Here is a 19,518-nt window from a genome sequence, read left to right as displayed (position 1 = left end):
CAGTGAAGGCAGTCGGTTTAATGTTTTGTGTCTCCCGTATGATCTACCTCCCTATGTCTAACCATTTCAGCAACTAACTCCGCTCATTCGGTGTATCCTTTAAATTAAATCAAGCCAATCCCTTGGTGACAACAAATACCGTGAGCGCTTGTTGATGACGTCAAACACGTCAACTTTCAATGTTTCCACGATTAGCTAGCATGGTTCTTCTGTAAAGACACTGGTCTTGGAGTAAGTATGACTTTTTTCGGGTAATTTGCAGTTGCGTTTGGCCGAGTCTTAAATGCAACTAACGAGCACCTTTTTGAGCATTACTTAAAGTGTGTTTTATTTTGCACTCGGCTTAAAGAGAAAGCGAGGAAGAGTCGCACGCACGCCCCCAGTCACGTCGACCTTCACACAGCTTTAGTCATACAGTGTTGTAACAGTTAATTAGCCTAGATATTTGTATATTTTGTAGTGATACATTATACGTACATATGTAAATTTTCGTGTGTCTTAAGCAGCAATTTAAAAAAAGACTTGAACTTGGTGGTCTTTGCAGTACTGAATAATTTATGAATGCGCAAAGACTTAACTGTATGATAATTGTATACAGTATGTATTTGGTTTCAGTCATTAAGAATGCCCGGGGTCCAGTTAGTGTTTATGAGAGGTTTCGAGCACTGAAATGAACAGTTTATTAAGTTGATTTAGACATACTGAACGAATCAGTTGCAGAGTTATTAATGAAAAATGACAGAGGTGCTGGCTCATACTTTGAAGATAGGATGATATGCCGCTGTGTCGACAAATAACTGTGATGGTGTTTTGGACCTCTAATTGGACAAAAGCAAATAGATGAATAAATAAAGCAATTTCCGGATGTAATTTTGGAGCTTAGGAACTATTTTTTTTTTAAATCTCCCCTGTAGCTGTTTAGATTTGAGAGTTTCAGCATCATTGTGAGCTGTTTGTTTGACGAGGCAAAGCCATGCAGGACATCATCAGATACTCTGCAGTGTTATTTGCTGAAACAAACAGAGGGAGCATGTGGGCTCACCAGCTGGCTCCTGTTACTGGAAGGAGCAGATGTGTGTCTGCAGCTGCTGTGAAATCTACAGGATATGAGTCTACAGTATCCCACTGAACACCTGTGCTTCACTTTTTCTGCTTGACTTCCTCTTTAAAGAGATCTGTCACAGTCCCACATCTCTGCCTATCTGCTCTGCCACAGTGAGGCGTATCATATCAGCTTGTCAGGAAACCTGCCAGCCGTGGATACCTGTTCTGGGTTTGTATTGGAGGCGGTGGTCTAAAGTCTAGCCTAAGTTATGCAATCACAACATGATTGAATTTGGTACATTTCTTCAGTTACAACAGGGATTAGTGGCACGGCTGCAGCTACATGAGAGGACACTGAGCTCAGCATTGTGTCTGAGATTTAGTGGTTTTAATGACATGAGGATGACTTTATTATCCACAGTTGTATGCAAATAATACACTGTGGGCTGTTTAAAGGTTACCCTTTCACACCTTTTGACATAAAACTTCAGTTTCTGGCAGTAAAAAAAACCCTGTCAATATAATTAGATTTAAATTAAATGAGCAGATTTTGTTCAGTTCCATTAGAATTGTCCAGATGACACATCAGACATTTTTTTTTTTTAGAAATGTGGCTTTTTATTTGGTCTGTTTAGATTTCTGATTGTTCATGGAAATGGTTTACTGTTGTGAAACCCCCTGTCAAGCTTTCTGCCACATTGGGGCAACTCATCCTTGTGTGAATTACTATTTTTGAATTCCCAGCTTCCACTGTTCAGCTACACATCTGAAGAAAAATGTCAAAACTCTTTGAATTACTGGAAACGTTTGTGAATCCTCGTGGTTGGGCAGAGAAACGACTTGAGTAGCCAGTTGATGGGATTAGTTTGCATCGTGTTGGCTTCAAGCAGAAATGATTTTTTTTTTAAATCTGTAACACAATATATTTAGAAAAAAAAAATCTTCACTTCACGTCTGTAAATGAATTGTTTAAACAGCAGATGGTATGTTCCCCCTCACAGGTAATAGTTGTAAACACTCATCAGACAATAGAGGGTGTCAGTCACTGACTGAAAGACAGACTTTAGTTTGCGTTTGTGTCTGTGTGGCTCAAATACCTTGGCAGTTGTCTTCATTTGTGGGTGCACGCTGAGGGTCAGTGACACAGTTCACAGTCAAGAGCCTGTTTGCAATGTGGGGCGGGCTCTTTCCATAGAAAGGCAGGGAATGGCCTCATTCTGTTGGGTTTTTGAATGGGAAGTTCCTGCTCAGGAATGCCCAAACAACTGCGTGGGCTTAGCACGGAGATGGTTATATCGTGTAGTATCCTGTAGCAAGGAAAACGTGTTGTTTATATGTATGTAATACAGCCTTAACTGTCACACTAATACTTTTGATAAACTATTTAATTGCTTGCTAGTAACTTTTTGCTGTAAATCAGACAAATGTCGTCTTTTTCATTTGACTTGCAAGCTAAATGTGTCCACAACAGCTCTGTGGTCGTTGGCCTCGCAACTTAAGTAGTGATGTCAATGTCAACAAAACGCTCATTGAAAGAAAGTCAGTTGAATATTAAAGGTTAAGCACCTTGGGATGAACACTTGGTACCGTTAATTGTTGGTACACAGTGTGAAACGATGTAGAAAACAATGATGGAAATATCACATTTGAGTTAGTTTGATTGAACTGTTTTTACACAGGTTAATGGAAACAATATAACGATGATGCAGACTGATCACAGTCGGCTCAAACAGCCCGTTGTATCATCATTTTGACAGGCCATCCCACCAAGACTCTTCCGTTGATGGACAAGTCTTTTAATATGCCAAATAAAACCAAACATATATATATATATATATATATATATATATATATATATATATATATATTTATTTTTTTCTTAAGTTGACCTAGCAACAGAAAAAGCATGGAGTTGAAGCAATTTAATAATTGATTAACTGTTTATTCTTTAAGAACAGATGGATGATATTTGATAAATATGCTGTGAGGTTTAATGTCATTTGTTGGCTCTTTTTCACTTTACTTTTCAGTGATGTACTGAAAATGTACTACATCGTCAGGTTAGGGTGGAGATAGAAATGTGCATGTGCTGTAGGGTTTTATCCACATAGCTTATTCTTGATATTTGTGGTTGCTCTTAAAAATGGGGAATGCTGACCTTTCATCCCTAAGTCGATCTCTTGAGTTACTATGTGTATTTGAATGTAATTTAGATGGTCAAATGTCTGACACTGCGAAGGAAATGCAGCAACTAATTATTCTCATATAGTTGGAGAGGAAAAAAGAGCTCTTGGTACAGTGCAAGTTAGAAGAAGATGTAGTTCTACCTCCTGCTGGCTGATGGGAGCTATTACCTCATTTTTGCTAAATGAACTGATTTCTTTATTATTCGTGACTGTTGGAATGTGTTCATTATATGTATTTACTTTCTTTTAAAACATGTTTAATTTACACTTAGATTTCCCTTTTGGCATGTTGACAGTTATGGCTTTGAATCATCTGAGCCTGCTCCGACATCTTCTGTGTCCGTCCCTGGTTCGACATGTCAGGTCTCCCGTCCTGGTCTCCTCCAGGGTCATTGTTGGACCACCTGTGTACCTTGGCACCAGCCACCACCCTGCTGCTGCATGCGCCAGGCTCTATGCCACCAAGAAGGCAAAAGGTCTGTGAGGAATGCACGAACTCTGAAGATCATATGTGCTGAACTTCTACAGCTCAGATGGCGTGCGTGTGAGCTTGTTGACTGGATGTTTGTCTTAGATATGAATCTAATATTTTTCCTCTCCCCCCCTCTCTTCATCTTCCAAGCCAAGGCAAAGGGCCAGTCAGCCAAGGTGAATATTAATTCTGCTCTGGTGCAAGACATAATCAGTCTGGATGAAGTAAAGGATGACATGACCACTGTTCTCAATGCGCTCAAAGATGACTTCACACGCAGCCTCAGCATCCGAACGTCACCAGGTAGTCAGCTTATGCCTCTCTTGGACTCCCTCTGACATTTTCTGTCCGCCTTTCTCTCCTTACGTCACTCTAATTTGGTCTCTCCCATGTTTTAAGTACAAAATCCAGCAGTTACCAGTGAGGCATGGCATGCATGAATCAAATTATTCCTAAGTTCAAAGCAAAGTTACTACACCAAACATAAGATACACAGAAAGCCAGTTGGATAGTTCCAGACTTCTTTTTTTATTGTGGCATATGGATCGGTTGATGTTTAGAGAGTGACTCAGATCTTAATGGATTAACAAATAATTCCCAAATTGCAACGGCTTTGCTGCTTAATAATTCCTGCGCAGCTGCGTGCTGATTCACAGACTCAAACTTGATAGGGAGATGCCGTTTAGAAAGATGTTTGGAAAGATATGAAAGGTGGGTAGTTTGCTAGCATCCAGAGTTGTGTCCATTCTGGACATGATGTCAGAGAGTGAAAAAAATCTGTACATTAGGCAAAAACAACCAAAGAGCTATTCATGGTGAGGGGACAAACCAACGAAAGATGCAAAGTTTCCCTCATATCTGTGGATTAAAAAAGTCCAGACAGTAACTGACTGCAAAACCTTTTCAACAGAATGTTAAGTAAAGCTATATAGTTTGACTTGTTCTGTATCACTATCTATTTACATTAAAACTTCATCAGTTTGGGCACTACGTATTGAAACAGATCTTTTTGAATTGATGTATTACTCAAATGAAAGCTGAGACATGGCACTTTAATATAGGAGTTGTTGCATTTCATTCCAAAAAATGTTTACAAATTGTGAAAAATGTAAATAAAACCAGATTTGCAGATACTTTAAACCCTCTTAACTGAAAGGGTTCAAGTTCCTCCAAAAAAAGAAAAGGGTCAACAAAAAGTGAAAAAGTAATGCTGAAAAAAAAAAAACCTGGTGGAACACTGGATGTCTTGCCAGTGTCAAGATTCAGAGAATCCATAGAAATCCCCATATAGGCAATATTAATTAAACCTGTATTGATTAGCTGGGATATTTGGGCCATCAGGAAGAGCTGCATGTAAAACACGATCTTTGGTTCAGGGAAACTTCTGGAAAGAAAGAGAAAGAGAAACCTCTGCTGTTTTTGACCATTTTAAATTGGAGATTCTTTTTGGAAATGATAAACGCTGCTGAGGACGTCTTATTCAGGGAAGATCTTTTTCTGTATGTATTACAGCAGCATGGCTCCATAATTGAAGTGTCCAAACCTTTGTAGAGATGAACAAACCAAAAAAAATGTTGTCTGTTTTCATTTAAAAGCAAATGCATTGAATAGTTAACAGATAGAAGTTTTCTGGTTTTCATTTCTAAGCTACAGAGTCTCAACTCTTTTCAACTGTGGTACTATTTTTTTAAATTGTATGTGAGTACATAAGCTGAAGAACAATGCTGTCCAAATCTTTGCAGTACAGACCGTACATGAATTATTCCTTGACTTAGTTTGTATTGAAGTGCAAATCTGAAAGGATAGTTTTATACTCATGTGTACCATTTAGTTCATTCATGAGACCTTTGACTTAACAGCAGATCACATATTTTTACTTTGGAATAAAAGTCCCTTGTGCTTTCATCCGCCTCACAAATGGCTCAAAGGCTTAATATGAGGAGATCCCCATGTGACGTTACCTTGACCTTGCCTCGGCCTATGTTTCCCCAACTACATCCAGGCCGTGACCTTTTGTCTCTGGGTTCTAACAAATACGAGCAGGGCTCTGGGAGTCGGGGATGGGGTGTGTAATGGAAGCTCCCAGAGGAGGAGGCAGCCGCCAGAATCGGACTTCAAACTAAGATTGTCTTGAATTTGTTCTTTTTCTCCTCACTTGCACTTTCAGATTGGCCTTTTTTTGTAGACTTTTTCTTTCTTTTTTTTTTACACAAAATGCAACAGAAACTGAAAATCTGTTTAGATTTTTTTTTTAATTTTCTTTAATGATTAACCCCTCAGTGTCCTGGCTTATTTTTTTACATTCTCAACCATTTTTGTTTCTATCTCCATTCATAACTCAACAGTTTTGAGTCATTCTCTGTGTTCAAACCCTCCCTCATTTCTTTTTCCAACAATTCTCAGTTCCATGTTTTCTCCCATCCTCATCTGTCGTTTTTCAGTTTCTTCTCCTTGCTTTTTAATTAACATTTCTTACTGAGCCACAAGGAAACATTTTTTCACTGGGCATTAATGTCAACAGTTCCCTGCTTCACTTCCTCCATCTCTCGAGTCCTCTCTACCCTTCTCTCTCCGTTTCATCATTTGTGCATCCATCCCTTCATTCTGTCATCCCTCCTGTCTTTTCCCTCAATCTGTCTAACCCTAACTGCTCTCCTCCAGTCCCTTCATTCCTCTCTCCTCTGTCCAGCTGCACAGTAATCCAGGGAGGCAGCAGGACTTAGAGCTGACAGCAGAGATGAGATGGTGGAATGACGTCAGCTGTCCGTATGTGTGTGTGTGTGTGTCTCATGCAAGACTGTGTGCTTGTTCCATGAACCTCTCATCTGGCTCTCATTAAACCTGTGAGTGTGTGTGTGTGTGTGTGTGTGTGTGTGTGTGTGTGTGTGTGTGAGTGTGTGTGTGTGATAATGACAGCATGCACTGATGTGTATTGCCACGAGTGCACATTTGTGTATGTTTGTTTGTGTGCATCAATGGTCAAACATATAGGAGGAAGTTAGACAGATGGATGCATGAGGGATAAGTGGCGCGTTCATTATATTCACATATGGTTAATATCTCTTAGAAAGTAGCTCTGTTTCCATGTAACCAAATATTTGAAAGGTCAACATTTTCAGCTTGAGAAGCGACTAGTGTGCCTCTATGCACTGGTTAAAACATGGTCACCTTTAAAGCTCAGTAATTAACACGATCTCTCTAATCTCTTTATATAGACTCGGTTTACAAAGGCGAGCGAAGACATTGTTGGTTCTGGGGCAACTTCACACCACTCAACTGGGGCTCCATTCAGTGTTAGAAGACTTGCAGATAGAACCCTAACTTTGCCATAAAAAGTCTAGCAAAGAGTAGCAGTTAAGTGTAATACAGGGAAGGTCTCGGCAATTCTGAAAGACTTCCTTTGTTGTGTAGCCTTTTAACACACCATATAGATGCCTAATAGGATTTTCGATCCGTGTTCACAAGAGGATGTGATAATCCAGTGCAGGAAGGGAGACAAAGTAGATACAGATATGTGAGCCAACCCAAGGCTCTGTGTGTCATGGCCTTAATGAAGGAACAACGGCCGGCTATAGAGACTGAAACAGTTGACCAACATGAAATCATTTGAAGAGTGAAGTCGTGATTGCTGCACTGCTGCGTTTTTCCAGTTGCTAAAATATGAGATTACGTTTTGGCACTCGCTGGGAAATGCGAGCACCTCTTTGAAGAGGGTGAGCACAAAACAAAATTCCTGCCTGATCTACAACACCTGGCAACAAATCTAGAATCGCCACTCTTGAACGTTGTTCTTACGACGGTTTTAATTGTCAGAAAAATAAAAACAAACATTAAACATTCTGGCTTTGTAAAACAGGCGTAAAGAAATTGAGTATCAATTGATTGATAAATATCTCTCTTTTTTTTTTTTCATGTCAAGTCGAGAGAAAAATGATGGATCCACCTTCTAATTTCCATTTCTTTAAAAAAACATACAAAATACAGGCCTGCAAAATTCGAAACATTCCATCAGAGTTCTGATTCCATCATTAAATAAAATCCTACCCTCTACCTCTAACAGTTCTTTTTTATATATATATCTTTAAGAGCTTTGAAAACGTCAGCATTGGTTCAAGCATGTTTTATGAATGTGCTTTATGTGTGAACTCTATCAAAACAGTCAAAACTGTCGTATCAAAACAAGCATTTTGCAATGATTTCAAAGCCATTCAAACCTTGTCTCTGTATCAGAAAACAAGACGAAGAAAAGAGGAACTGCCACTGAACATAGGCCTCCATGTCACTTTAAAGTCGGTGTCCCCATCAACTCATCAACCAGATGTAGTGTAAAAATTAAAAATGTGTTCTGACAGTAGCTGTAATTCAACATCTGTTCAAAACAATTGTAACAGCACTTGCAAAGAAAAAACTTGCCAAATTTCTGATATTTGACGGATTATTCCTTTCTTCGTCTGCATCTTTCAACCGCTCTGTGCTGCCTCCTCACCATCCATCCTTTAGTCAAAGAAATAACTGTCTTAAAGTTCTTGCAGATGTGTTGATGCACAGGTAACAAAGACAGACAGGCAGAGGGTAACGAGTAAGGCCTTGGATGGACCGCAGGTAAATGGCCATGTGAGTTCAACGGGGGGAGACGGTATAATTGGCAGGCAGGTAAGCAGTGTAATGCAGCTGGTATCCATGTAATCGCATCATGCCAGCCTTTTATTTCTAATATCTTGCATCTGCATTAAATCTCTGATTGATACGTCTTTTATTTTGCCCTCGAAATCACATGATGAATTGATCTTTTAGAGTAAATTACACCACTGGCTCACCTCCCCTTCACCTCGCTTTTCCACACAGAGCACCAGCAAAGTCCCTACGGGGGGAAAGAAGGGAGGGAGTGATGTAAGGCAGAGGTGGAGAAGAAGGAAACAACTGCGTCTGAGGTTAGCCAGATGGAGGAGAGGAGAGGGATGGATGGATGGAGCAAGGGAGGAAAAGAAGAGAAGAGGAGAGGGAGGGTCAGAAGTTAGCTTGTTTTGGCAAACTAACCTTTGTTTCTCTCACTGTTGATGGTGAAAAGAGACAATAGATCATGGAAACTTTTAACAGTCTGACAGTGGTCTAACCTTTTTTTTTTTTCATAACATGTGTAATTTGTGGCTTCTGCTGCACATTCCTCTGTCCGTCTGTTTGTTAGTATGAGTGAGTAAATGATTGACTGCGTTTTCATTCGTCCCATTTCTTTATGGAGACGGTACTATCAAAGCAGAAAGCCAACCATATTCATTAGGACCCCAATACCTGGATTAATACTTAGAATATGAGACCACAATAATAATTAACATGTAACTTCTAAATGCGAAACAGACAGCACAATGATAAATACATGGTTGAAAAAGTAAGTTAGCAGTTGAAATTTTGCAGTTCACTATGAAAGGTAATGGTAATAAGACGCAGAAGACAAAAAAAAAAATATTATACTTGAATCCACAAATATTGAATAAAATATGATGAAACGCAGCCTTTGCCTACCCTGCACCTGGCAAGACCAAAACAATGCCTCAAATGTCTGCGAAGGTAAATAAAGAGAGTAAGCCGTCCACTGATCTGTGTTTGTTTAGGGGTTCTGGATCACATTGTGGTGACGACTCAAGATGGGAAGTTCCCCCTCAACCAGCTGGGTCAGATCGCCATGAAGTCACCTCAGCTCATTATGGTCAACATGAGCAGCTTCCCTGAAGTAAGATGATCACATACCCTCACACACAGAGTCAAACGCGAAGGCACACACCAGCATAGTTTCTTCCTACTGGTATCTGTTTGTCTCACATGGACAAGCCGGAATAACTAAGCTTTGTAAAAATAATCCAAAGCGCAGACAGATAGATGGTGCTCGCAGAAGGAAAAGTGAGCCAGACCAGAACTGGAATCCCACATCACTCTGTAAATGAAACCTGACCTGCCGCTCTTTCTGCCCTGCGTCTCAGATGCTAATTGATTGATCACTCAAGGAGCCCTTTGTTCTCGGGGTGAAAGATAGCAGCGACGTGTATGTGTGCACTGCAGTGTGGTTATGTCTGTGTGTGAGTTGTCACAGATAGGAAATGACCTCATTTTACCCCTAGGTTAGGAAGAAATGGATTATTTTTTTTCTTTTTTCTCCCCCTCCCAGATTTTGTTCAAGGGCGCAGAGGTGGCCGGACTTTCTGGTAGTCTGGAAATTCTGAAACCTTTTTTTTTTTTTCTTTTTTTTTTTCTTTGGAGAGGAATTTTACGCACCATTATGAAATCATATATGATATATCGACTTTCTTCTCTGTCTTTGATGTCACGAGTGATTTTTTTCCACTGTGTATTGATCTCACAATCTCATATCTGCTCCACTTTCCATCTGCAGCTGTTTGCAAAGTTCAAGTTTTTTATTTTGTACTACACACTGTAGAAAAAAAACACTTGTTAGAATGCTCATATTACCGTGTGCAAAATCCTCAATCTTGATGTCATGCAAATTGATCATTTACAGTTTATCAAAAAGAGCAAGAAGCTACTACACAAATAACCTTGGGATGAACCAATTGGGGGAATTCTGGGCCGATACCAATACAAATGTTGTTGGTAATTTTGTCAATCTCCGAGTCATGTATTTTCCCCTTTAATGGGAAACAATGAAATATGCTTTTAAAGATGAACGGTTTTCAAGTATTTCAGCCCTTGATCATACTTTCTTTGAATGAGCACGAATCCTTTGATACAAATGTATCGAAAACCTTTATTTTCATAACATTTCACACAACGGTGTCAATTTAATTAAACAAAAAATATTAAAAAAACATATTGAAAGTAAATATATCTTCTCAATTTCAGCCCAAAGTCAATGCATCTCAACCAGGACATGCCAGATAAATATTAGCCACTGCCATTCACTGATCTCGACAGATATACTGATATAGTGGAATGCATACTGATGTTTACATCCCTGAAATAATACTATATCATGAATCCTGTTTTATTAAGGTTAGACAGTTTGTGTGGTCGTTTTAGAAATGCTTAAAAGTGTCAACACTTGTCCATGAATTTAGGATAAAAATCTAAGATAAGGAAACAGGAAGTGACATGTATTTACAAGCTGAGCCCAGTTCAGAGGAAAAGTTCAGAAAAAATAACGGATGATGCCACCTCGCCTTTAATAGCGTTAATAGCAGGTCCCGCAGAGACCTGCTGCTTTTTTGTTACTCCTGAGGTGCAAGCCATGACAAGACAGGACGAAAACTGACACACCGAAACCAAAATCTGAATGACACGACTCTTCAAACCAGAAAGATTTTAGAAAACAAGAAAAAGCAACCAAAAAATACATGTCACAAAACACATCCTTATCAAAATGTTATCATCTAAAATCTTGTGTTTTTGTTGCTCAGTGATTATTGAGAATTTAAAAAAAAAGAAAAAAAAAAAACAGGTTTCTGATCAGTGCTCCTGATTAAATGTTTATTCCACTTCAGCGCGTGAGTTTGCAGCAAAAATATCCTAAAATGTGCTCCTGCTTATTTTCGTGATACTATAAGACGTGTCGCCACAGCTGGAGTTTGTGAGGAATTTATAGACATTAACCAGATTTTATGAGCACAGATGATATCTGAAGGCTTTTTGTTCTTTGTAAAGACGGCCTGTCAAACGAACAGTTCTCTCAGAATACCTTCCTGTCCCTTCTACTTTCTTATCGGCGGTGGTTTCACTTGTTTGTTCTCCAGGTGAAACCGCGTCGTAAAAACATAAAACAGCATTCAATTCCTTGTATCTATCAACACTCAAAATCTTGAAATCCAGTTTTCTATATGAATCTGGCTAAACGGTTTTCCGGCAAGTTTTTTTTTTTTTTTTCTCTCCTCTCCAGCAACCACAGACCACACACGCACCAAAAGACACACACTTCAGGTCCCGCGCTGGCTCTGTCCCACACAGAGGTGTCCTCAGTACCCACGGCTAATAGGCCTATAATGATGCCTATCCATTACCAGGCACTGCAGAGTCTCTACTATTGTTTTTTCTATTCATTCATTAGGAGCAGCCTGTGAAGACACGATGGAATAACAACATCTACAACCACATTTAAATCCGGGGGCAATTTGGTGTTCGTGTGTGTGTGATTTGAAATAAGTGTTTGCATGTTCTCATTTCAGCATCTAAATTCTGTGCTCGCGAATTGTCTTTAAACACACGCGCGCGCACGCAGACTCTCACGCACATTCCTCTCTGCTCGCCAGTCCGCTTTGAACCGGGCCGTGAGCGTTTGATGTGAAACTTCAGTGTAATTTCTCTTCCTCTCCAACATATTAACCAGAACCTGCCCGGCTTTTTCAGAAGAATTCCGCTCGGGTTTTTGTAACCACCGCAGTGGTCGTCTGAGAGAGGAAACGGTGATGAATTTGATGCGGAGAACAATCAAACATAGGTATGGGCTGAATCTATCACCCACACTCAAAGAGAGCAACTGGAGGCCTGCTTTCCGGATGATCTTAACAAAGGAAAAGAGACCTCATGAATTAATTTCATGCTCACAAATAAATTCCTTTAATCTTGCTGCCATTTTTTCCCTGCCAGTGGAAAGGGCCATAAGGAGCTGTCAAGAAAGGAGAGCTGAGGAGTGAGGGGTGAAAAAATAAATGAATAAATAAAAGAGCAGGAAGTTTTATGGCTTCTCTTTCTTGTATTACACTTTTTGCACTTTATAAAGCTCAGCTGAAGGAATTGTCATGCAGTTGAAAAGTTTGACTCTTTTTAAGTAAATCAAAGGATTCAATCCACTCTCCTCCGTCCGTGTGCACTGCTTTACTGTGCTAAAAGATTGCGTTGTGTATTGTGGATAATGTAAAGTTTCACGCACGTGAATGCTGCTTTAACCACCGCAGTGGTCGTGCTTTAACATTTAGAACTGGGGTTTCAAGCAGTCCTCCTCTCTGCCTGCTTAATCACCTTCTTGCAATAAATGTTACTTTTTAATTAAAAGTTCACAAACGCACCAAAGTAGTTGATTTAATATCATTAAGGACCGTCTGAGTGTGGACAAGCAGTTCTCCAAATCTCTAATCAACATCTTTTTGTTCTGATCCGTTGCTTTGCGCAGCTGCCTCCTCAGTCAGTGTCCACACTTGTCTTCTTACTAAACACTTGATACTAATTTTGTCATCACCCTTTGATTATTTTCCTTTTTTTTTTGTTTTGGATTGGTGTTACAGATCATGTCACGAGAAATGTTTGTTTTCAAGGAGATATTTTGATCCACAGCAGAGGAAAAAGGAAGTTTTTTTTCTACATGTTTGATTGCTGGGCATGGTTTCAACAAACACATTTTTCATTAGGCAGTGCCAGACAGACAAATCATCCAGGCTGACACACGACTAGTTATTTACCTTCTAAGAAGTCAGCATAGAGGTAAGAGTTTGTACTCCAGAGATGTCAGAGTTAAAGGCTATAAAGTAATTTATAAATGAGCTACATCTGTTAATGCGTGCGCTGCTGAAGTATTTATTATTTCATCAAAGAGAGCTGAGGCTTCGACACGTTCTTTCCTGAAGATGATGGTTAATAACAAATAAAAGTTTTAAAAAGTTAATTTGGTGGAAGTTGGATTTTATTTTTGCAAAATGTGGTCTTCGCTGCTTCTTTTTTTTTTTAAACACAAATCTTCTATTTCACAACAGGAATAATTGTGGCCAGAAGAATTTCTGATCACAGTATTTATAGAAAATAACAACAACAAAAAATACAATACAATACATGTTGAGGAATGACAATAATGGTATTTCAACAGTATTATGGTCTTTTTATTTCATGAAAATGAGTTGCAATCAAAATGAGCGATGATAACAATTCTAACTATATGTAAATGACAATAACACTTTACGATCCGCATTGTCACAGCTGCCATGAAGACAAAATGTCAACTGAAATTAAATCATTCCCCAAAAATCACTTGAACCTGATTTTACATTTCACAGTGATCACAGTTATCATGAAAGGCCTCCTTTCAGGCTCCTCTCAGCTATTTCAATATTTTGCCAGTTTGAAAAGCATTTCTTACTTGCACCTTTCAGCATGTTTAACCTGAATTTTTGAAAAGGGATGTGTTGTCCTAAGATGGCCTTAAGTGAAATTTGGCCACAATGCATGAGAACTCTTAATTAAAGTGAATAAATGTTTATATGCGCATTTATTGATATGGTTCAAAACTTATATCTTCAATATGATTATCGTTCACCATCCTAATAATTAAACACAAAGCACATTTGTGTGTCCATGTATCAAATACGAGCAGAGGCAGACTCCTCTGTGGAGTTGTCAGAGGTCAAAGCTCTGCCCTGCAACCTCTCAGTCCCGTCCCAGGAGGCTGAGCACCGACAGTGGCCCAAGGCACTTCCACGCTGCGTGGGATTCCCCTGACACATGCTCACACACACATACAACACCTTAATGATTGCCAGCTGGAGCTAAGCCACTACCTGCAGTTGTGGCCCTGCTTTTCCATTCACACCAGTGCTCAAATTGTATTTGTGTGTGTGTGTGTTTGCCCCCAGGCCACAGCAGCAGCCACCCGTGCCCTCAGAGAGAGTAGCATGAACCTAAACCCAGAGGTGGACGGGACGATCATCAAGGTGCCTGTTCCCAAGTGAGTCCCTTTCTGACACACAAATACGCCTAAGGCCAGAAATGCTTTCCCCCCCGTTTAGCACTTTCCTTCTTTACCATCTGTCTCCTTTCACTTTTATTTTCCTTCTGCCTTTACTCTGTTTTTCTCACTCATTTTAACTCGAAAATTAACTTCTGCCAGACCAGAGTGGACTTAATGATCTGTTGAGCCCGTTGTCTCACATTGAAATACTTTGAAAGACTTCTTTTCAGTTATTTTTACAAAGTGCACAGTTGTGTTGTAACTAATAAACTGATAAAATAATCTGCCTGTTATGTAAATGACCATAGCTAAATGTCTCACCGATGCTTTTGTGGTTCACCCCACTAATACATCCACCGGTCTCCGTGCGCTTTGCTGTAGCTGACAGGTTTATTGACTTTTTCTTGTAGAAGTATAGAGACCCTCAGTGTGTTGATGTGAGGGTGGGGTCAGTCTCTCTTTCTCCATTCTGGCTTCACCTCTCCCACCCCGTCCCTTCTCTCCTCGGCCAAATCAAAATCTTCACACAAAACGATCCGTCACTCACTCAACATGCAGCTCCGCGTGCATGAAAAAAATGTGTTTTTTGTAGGTTTTTTTTACATATACGTAGCGTGCATATGAGTCTACGTGCATGTATGATTGTGCGAGTGGAGCAGCAGGTGTTAGTCTGGCAGAGGAGGGACACAAGAGTCAGACTGCTTTCCCTCTGCAATCAGTCTCGGCACGCTCCAAGCAGCCATTTGCATTTCCAAAGAGAAGGCGCTCCTTGATTGGCTTTGGAATCGGTAATTAGACCGTATTGTTTGCAGTAAATAGACGCTGCTCTTGGATTGTTTGCAAATAGTCCCCACAGCAAAAACAAGGCAAAAAAGCCAATTAAGAGCAAAAAGGGAGAGTGAAATTGAAAGAAGGACTTTTCTGATTGATTAACAAATGCAAAGTGAATGCAAGCTTGCTGGTTTATGTCCTCGGTAAGTGCTTGTTGTTTGATGCCATGAGTCGGACCTAAAAGGAATCTAATCCTTTAAAACAAGCAGTTAGCATTCCCATTTGCACAAGTGAGGACGTCACTTTGTTTGTACATTTATGCGTTTCTGATTTAAATTTACTTTTAGATTCAAATACTCTATATGAATAATTCCGAAAAGTTGTTCCATTGATATTCGGAATAAACATCACCAGTAGCTAAAACTCAAAGTTGTCATTTCAGATGAGCAAAGCTAATATAGAGAGTGTGCAGATGACTGAGGATGCTTTTTAAAAAAAAAATCACCATTGACAAAATTAAGAACGGCTCTATGGGCTGAATGAAGTCTGGCAAGGTGGTGCACTGGTTACCTCCGTCACCTCACAACACGAAGGTGTCCCACTTGGTATCTCAGCTGGTGTCTCTCTGTGTAGCTTCCGTGTTCTCTCTGTGTGGGTTTTCTCCAGGCCCTCCAGTTTCATCCCACAGTTAAAAAAAAAAAAACATGTATGTTTAGTTCATTTGTGATTTTAAATTGCACACAGGTATGAGCTCAAATGTTGTCTGTCTCATCCAGAGTGCACCCTGCCTTTGCCCCACTTCAACCCCTGCCACCCTGAACAAAATAAGAAGCTTATAGAGGATGGAAATACGGATGGTTGATTTCACATGAGACAAAGCAGCAGACAGCATGATTACATTCGTTTGGTTGGTGTTTTGTTCCCCTTTGTACTTGAAGTCATGGTTGAAGCTGTCACAGAATATTTAAATCACCTTGTGAGCCTGTGGATCTCAAAAACGATGGAAACAAACTGACGGGGAGAACAGGTGTACTCAAAATAGAAGGGCAGCTTTTCTTTATGGAGCTTTCCATAGTTTAAGCCACTCATCTAACTCCCAGGGATTCTTCCTAGTCATCTGACACTCTGGTTTTCTTTCTGTTCTGACATCCTCTTTTCCCTGCAGAGTGACACGGGAACACAGAGAAAACCTTGCCAAGCTGGCCAAGCAGTTCAGCAACAAGGCTAAAGACTCACTGAGGAGGGTGCGCTCCAATGCTGTCACACAGGTGAAAAAGGCAAAGGAGGGACACTCTGAGGACACAATACGGCTCCTGGAAAAACAGGTAGGAGACCAGAGAAGCGGAGGGGCATTCAGCAAGCTCTATAAAGCTGCTTAATTGATAGATTGAAGAAAGGAAGTTTTAAAGAAACTTGAGATTGATTTCTACATGCACAAGAAATCAAAATGAGATCTTCTCATTAGCACCCTTTTAGTCACTTTGTAGCTTTTTTTCTATTAAACAAAAATAAGACAGTTGAGTGGTGACCAAAATGTGTTTTTTGTTTTTTTGTTTTTTTTTAATACTCGTCTCTTTCCCTTTCTTTTTTTTTTTTCTCAAAGATTCAACAGATGGCAGACAACCTTGCTGCAGACATCGACAAACAGCTCACAGTCAAAACCAAGGAGTTGTTAGGTTAACAGCAGTGGCGAGAAAAAAACAAGCAGGTCTCCAGTCTGATTTTCAGCAATGGTTAGAGGACACACACAACCGCAGCAACATGTCTTTTAACATGTTGATAATGGACAGTGACTGCATCATGTCAAAGAGTTAGTTTGTGAATCACACACAGAAAGACATCTCAGTCTTGGAGCACACTGTTTGGTTCTCCAGGCAGAAACTGGGCTTTTGTTCCTGACCACATTGTTGGTGCTTGTCGCTGCTTTGAGATACCTAAGTCCAGCTGCATGAGTGCATAAACAGAAATTGGCACGGAAATGACAGCGACAGACTGCCTGTCACCTCCCTTCTCCCTTGTTACTTTTTCTCGTCTTCAAACAAACACTGAGCAAAGGGAAGAATGGACTTTTAATGGGATTTGTGGGCCTCCTCCTAATCAAACCCCTTGCCACATGGGCTGTCTGTTTATACAAAGCAAGCGCACCCGTTCGAATGTAAACTGGCTGCGGGTTTTTCTTGGTGACAAGAGCGAGAGAGAGTTTGTTCCAGAGATGTAGGAGTCGACTGAACAGATACCATTAGCATGTTGCCAAACATTTGTTTCACATTGATTCCAAGTCTGTTAAAAAATGTGCATGAGTCAAAAGGCCTTTAATTTCTGTCCATGTCTAGGATTGATAACATGACTACTCTATTTTAAACACAATAAAGTCAGGAAAGCAACATTATTGATGGACCCCATTAAAGAAACACTGCTTTGAAGCATGTGCGTCATCTTGTTCTCTTTTGTTTTCTTTTCATTTTCTCCACTTTTGGTTTGAAGTCGCCCCCTCCTCCATTAGGTGGAGTGATAATGGACTTTTCCTGTACACGGACCTCTGGGCCCTGACTGCTGGCACCACAATTGTCCATTAGGAAAAGAGGCTTTTAATGGTGTGCACTTGGCCTTTGTCTTTAAATAGCTGCACATTTACAGCTGCCATTCGGAATCGCGGTGCGATTACTTGTTGAACAAGTCAATAACAAGAATTGTTTGAACGCGTAGTATCCTGCAGTATCCAGCGACACACACACACACGGCTTCGCTTTCATCTATGCGCTGTTTACACCAGCTAGAGGCTTTCTGCACCGTTATGTGGTTGGTGTCATCATCTTTACTGTGATTTGTTTTGCTCCTTCCGCTACTGGTAGCAGGCAGCCCACAAGTCAGACAGGCTTTATTTTAAGTTTGCCCACACACTTGGTCTCACAGCCACACTGTCATTTGATGATTACTACTCTGCAACTTTGCAACTACTAATTTTGTTTTTATTAGAATGCCTCCTGACTTGTTGAAATTAAATTTAGGAATGGTTACATCGCAGATTTCACCGTGGTCTTTGGGTCGCTGTGAAATCTGCGCTGCTAGCTTGTTGCCACGTTGTGCCGCAGACTACAGGATGCGTTTTACATTTCCACTGGTCCTCTGTCTCCCTCTATGACTCTGCTTTAATGGTCTAAACAGAACAGAGTCATTGCATAAACAAGAGTTTAGCAGAGGAGTAGCTGGGCTGGGACACAGGAGGGTGGGGTGGAAATGGCAGGTTTTTGTGGTGATTCTAGGTCCATATGTCAGCAATTTGAGGGCATTGTGTACCTTGGCCTAAAACAGAGGCTTCATGATCGATGGAGGGGTGAAAATCTCTCAAGTCCCTGGCGCAGAACACAGGCAAGCACAAGGAAATTGCTTTCAGCTGATAGCTTCATTTTGGTTGACATTTATCAAGTGAATTACCCCTGTTCCTTTCAAATGTTTACTACTACTACTACTAGCACCGCCTCTCCACGGACGTGTGTGTGTGCGTGAGACTGCATTTGTCTGCAAGCGAGAAAGCAGTAGAGCTTTGTCTTTGTGGAGGTTCTGCTGTGTCCTTTGGCGATTCCTCACAAAAATATACAAGACTAAATTAGTTCAGTAAACGTTTGATTTGATAGTCCAGGCTTTTATCCACTGCTGGTGCACTGAGCGAAAGATAACCAGTTACACACTTTAAATGTGTAACCCAAACAGGCTCTCTGTGTAAACTGGAGTTGAACTAATAGGCTTCTTAAGTCCAGAACAACTGCATCTACGATTATTTGTATTAATTCCGCTGAGATCACGAGTTGTTGGGATAACTCAGCTCATTTTCTATGATAATGGGTTTAAAATGATCTTTTCGTCTTGAGAACTCTGCTTTTTGTTTTCTTAAGGTGAGTTTAATTTACCCATTAAAACAGGATCATTTTGGAGAATTAAAAACTAAGCATTAGGTCTTTTTGGTGACCGCACCTGAATTCAGCTTTCATCATCACCGTCACGACTGTTAACAGGGATCCAGAACTAAACAGTCAGTCGAGGCATGCATGTTGTTTAGTCTGCAGTGCTTGTGTTATTAGAGCAGACACTGTTGCCTAATAGGAGGCAAAGGCAGAATAAATGACTGAGGTTTTAGCCTCTGCTTCAATCAGCAGTAGTTGAATTACAGAGAATGCCGAGCTGTCACAGCAAAATAAGCTTTGTCTTTTTTTTTTAAGACAACGGCTTTCAAGAATAATTTCAAGTGTGTCCGCTCCAAAAAATATCACCAACAAATTTGACTGTTCTAATCCCACAAAGTTAAAGGGGACGTTTTTATACAAAAAAACGTCCTCGCTTTGTTTCTGAGCCGGGCGTTTTCTCATTTCTGCAGCGTGTACAGTGGAGCG

The 19,518-nt window shown here is 40.3% G+C and overlaps 1 protein-coding gene across 1 annotated transcript; it reads left to right on the top strand.

Annotated features, from left to right (window-relative positions):
• The first annotated feature begins 152 nt into the window (after window positions 1-152).
• mrrf (mitochondrial ribosome recycling factor) lies at window positions 153-17,542 on the top strand. Its single transcript, XM_075455897.1, has 7 exons — window positions 153-231; window positions 3,527-3,706; window positions 3,853-4,005; window positions 9,312-9,430; window positions 14,265-14,356; window positions 16,296-16,455; window positions 16,734-17,542. The coding sequence occupies exons 2-7, from the start codon at window positions 3,529-3,531 to the stop codon at window positions 16,809-16,811; spliced, it is 780 nt and encodes a 259-aa protein (XP_075312012.1). The 5' UTR covers window positions 153-231; window positions 3,527-3,528; the 3' UTR covers window positions 16,812-17,542.
• The last annotated feature ends 1,976 nt before the right edge of the window (window positions 17,543-19,518 follow it).

This window comes from Odontesthes bonariensis, chromosome 22 (assembly GCF_027942865.1).
Source record: "Odontesthes bonariensis isolate fOdoBon6 chromosome 22, fOdoBon6.hap1, whole genome shotgun sequence".
NCBI classification, from domain to species: domain Eukaryota; kingdom Metazoa; phylum Chordata; class Actinopteri; order Atheriniformes; family Atherinopsidae; genus Odontesthes; species Odontesthes bonariensis.
Note: the sequence above shows the minus strand (reverse complement) of the source record. Positions and strands in the feature narration are given on the sequence as shown.